We start from the raw sequence: 3,417 nt of genomic DNA on the forward strand, positions 1-3,417 counted from the left end.
GCTGAGCCTGCTGTGTCCTATGCTAGTGCTGGGAGCACTGGGTTCTGAGCCAGAACATCGCCCTTGATTGCCATCAGGCGTGTTCGTCGGCTCTTAGGGCATGTTGGTGTTTCCTCAGGATGCAGTGAATTGGCTGGGCTATACCTACCTGTACATCCGAATGCTGCGCTCCCCTACTCTCTACGGGATATCCCACGATGATCTGAAGGGAGATCCGCTGCTGGACCAGCGCCGCCTGGATCTGGTTCACACTGCAGCTCTCATGTTGGACAAGAACAACCTGGTGAAGTACGACAAGAAGACAGGAAACTTCCAGGTGAGACAGGACCCGGGAAAGGTGCTGTGACCAAGCAGAGCAGGATGGGAACATCCTCTGGCTGAGAAGAAGGATGCAAGAGGCATCTTGCTGATTAAATACAGATCCCAGGGAATGCCGTTGTGTCATTCTGACCTGCTGTTGTGATTCCAGGGAGCTGTTTGCCGGCGTAGAGAGTGCTGGTGTAAAACCTGACCCTCAGTCTGTCACTGTTGTGTGTTTGCTGCCACCTCCTAAGCAAATTCACGTTCCCGTTGTGTTTTCATTGCTTCAGAGGCAGTAAGATGAGAAAGGGGAGGCTGTGATGTATGGAACTGTGCACCAGCTAAAGCAGCTTTCCTAGGGGCTTTGAGTTTATGCTTAGCTTGTCTGGAGGCACCTCCCCTGCTGCAGCCTAGTTCCTGTTCAGCATCTTCTGGCTGTGCCATGAACAGTTGGGTGTCTTTCTGCTGCTTCACTCTGGCTCTTGTCCTTGTGGCAGGTGACAGAGCTGGGCCGCATCGCCAGCCACTACTACATCACCAATGAGACGATGCAAACTTACAATCAGCTCCTGAAACCCACCCTGAGTGAAATCGAGCTGTTCCGGGTCTTCTCGCTGTCCTCGGAGTTCAGGAACATCACCGTGAGGGAGGTATGGAGCCAGACTTCCAGAGCGAGACAGCCCTGAGGCCGCGGGGAAGGAGGCAGAGCTTGCCCTGTGAGGGCCTGTTCTCATCTCTCCTGCCTTGTTTTTTTGCAGGAGGAGAAGCTCGAGCTTCAAAAGTTGCTGGAGCGAGTTCCCATCCCGGTGAAGGAGAGCATAGAGGAGCCCAGTGCCAAGGTGAGCCCTGCCTGCCGCATCGAGGGGACTTCTCTGCCTCTCTTGAGGGGAGCCGTGATCCGTGGGAGAGAGCTGTCATTGTTGATGTCCCCCCCCCGGGGGGATTTCTGTTCTCTTCCCTCTGGGGGACATCCTGGACTGGGTCAGAGATGCTCAAAGAGCTGCAGGTCCTTCTTGTCTCTGGTTGAGCAGCGTAGGACAGTCAGTCCCCGTCGATCGCTTCTGTCCTGTCATATGTCAAAGCCCACCGGGATCAGGCGCTGGTGCGGAGGGCGCTGAGACCTTCTCTTTTCTGTTTCCCCAGATCAACGTCCTCCTCCAGGCCTTCATCTCCCAGCTGAAGCTGGAAGGATTTGCTCTCATGGCAGACATGGTGTACGTTACCCAGGTGAGTGAGGAAACGTGGCTGGGGCCTCTCTGTGTCCATTTAGGTGCAATCCAGCCACGTCTCAGTCTCAGATAACTATTTGCACCTCAGAAATTTAGTTTGTGGTCATAAATGGCTTTGAAAATAACTGGAGGTGCGAGTGGTGAGAAGGTCTAAGCCCTAGCAGGATGGGAACTAGATCTTTGTTGGAATCTCCCATTTGTAATCAAAATGATTCAGCTAGAGGACTACAGTGTAGTCTTATTCTTCCACCACAAAGGCCAACTTCCCGAGACTGGGCATCAGTTGCTCCACCCATAGGTGTTTGGGATAAAGGACCTTTAAGGATAATTCAGTACTTAAAGGGGGCTTATATGAAAGACGGGGAAAGATATTTTTTCTTACCAGGGCCTGTAGTGAGAGGACAAGCGATAACGGTTTTAAACTGAAGGAGGTTGGATATAAAGGAAGAATGTTTTTATGACGAGGGTGGTGAGACACTGAACTGGGTTGCCCGGAGAAGCTGGATGCCCCATCCCTAGAAGTGTTTAAAGTCAGGTTGGACACAGCTCAGAGGAACCTGCTCTGTGGAAGATGCCCCTGCCATGGCTGGGCGGTTGGACTTAGGTCCCTTCCCACCCAAACCATTCTGTTATCATGTGGCTGGGCAGGAGAATGGGTAGAAAGGAAGGAAGACTTAAATGTGATGATTGCAGCCAAGCTCTGAGAGCTGCTCTCTGTTCCCCCAGTCTGCTGGGCGGCTGATGCGTGCCATCTTCGAGATCGTCCTGAACCGTGGCTGGGCCCAGCTCACCGACAAAACCCTTAACCTCTGCAAGATGATTGACAAACGGATGTAAGTGAGACCTTGGAGGTATTCTCTGATTGCGGGCTGGATGCCTCTGGCATAGGATGAGGTTCTTTAGTGTAGCCTAGCTAGGTCTGCAGCGTTTGGGAAGGAGAGCGCTTGTCCCTGTCGGGGTGTAAAGGAGCTGCTGCGTGTGTCTGGCTGGGCTTTGACAGCGTGGGGAAACTGTGGTGCTCTGAAGGCTTTGTCTCCGTTTCTTTGCTTGCCTCACCCCGCGGCGTCCTCGCAGGTGGCAGTCCATGTGCCCATTGCGCCAGTTCAAGAAACTGCCTGAGGAAGTGGTGAAGAAAATTGAGAAGAAGAATTTCCCGTTTGAACGGCTCTATGACTTGAACCACAACGAAATAGGTACGGAGACGTGGGCGAACGCTGCAGGGGGAGGTGCCTGCCTCTTTGTTCTCCTCTGCCGTGTTTTCACCCAGAAATTGGGGAGCTTGTTCCTGTCTGATTGAAGGGGCAGAACTGGTCAGGGTCTCGGTACCGCCTGGGGAGGACAGAGGCTTTGCCCTGGCACCTTCCAGCTGCTTGGATTGCCAATACTAAATACTGTTCAGTTGGGGAGTTGCTGCTCACACTGTTGTCCGTCTGTCCTGACAGCAGCCCCTTTCTGTTGCAGGAGAACTGATCCGAATGCCCAAAATGGGCAAGACAATCCACAAATACGTTCATCTGTTTCCAAAGCTGGAGCTCTCGGTCCATTTGCAGCCTATTACCCGCTCCACCCTGAAAGTAGAGCTCACCATTGCCCCCGACTTCCAGTGGGACGAAAAGGTGAGCTGTGTGCGGGAGATGATCCACCCTCGTTAAAGGGGTGCAGCTAAATGCCTGCTGCGCTGGGGGTGGGAGGGCACTGCTGGGGCAGGATTGCTGTGGGACGTCTGAACGCGATGTTCAGCTCCTGGAGGTCTGGGAGGGGGGGCGGATCTGGACTCTTGATACGAAGGTAATGGCCGCCCTTCCTCAGGTACATGGTTCATCCGAAGCTTTCTGGATTCTGGTGGAAGATGTGGACAGTGAAGTGATCCTGCACCACGAGTACTTCC

General features: G+C 53.5%; 1 protein-coding gene across 1 annotated transcript in view; it reads left to right on the forward strand.

The window, feature by feature from the left end:
• The window catches only part of SNRNP200 (small nuclear ribonucleoprotein U5 subunit 200), a 26,412-nt gene that overhangs the window by 16,742 nt on the left and 6,253 nt on the right, over window positions 1-3,417 (forward strand). The window contains 9 exon segments of the mRNA XM_035891126.1: window positions 119-316; window positions 798-950; window positions 1,059-1,139; window positions 1,444-1,527; window positions 2,256-2,362; window positions 2,604-2,722; window positions 2,991-3,145; window positions 3,339-3,414; window position 3,417. The exon segment at window position 3,417 is cut by the window's right edge and continues 101 nt beyond it. Of these exon segments, the coding sequence (XP_035747019.1) occupies window positions 119-316; window positions 798-950; window positions 1,059-1,139; window positions 1,444-1,527; window positions 2,256-2,362; window positions 2,604-2,722; window positions 2,991-3,145; window positions 3,339-3,414; window position 3,417 (974 nt within the window).

This window comes from Egretta garzetta, unplaced genomic scaffold, assembly GCF_000687185.1.
Source record: "Egretta garzetta isolate BGI_Z169 unplaced genomic scaffold, ASM68718v1 scaffold643, whole genome shotgun sequence".
NCBI classification, from domain to species: domain Eukaryota; kingdom Metazoa; phylum Chordata; class Aves; order Pelecaniformes; family Ardeidae; genus Egretta; species Egretta garzetta.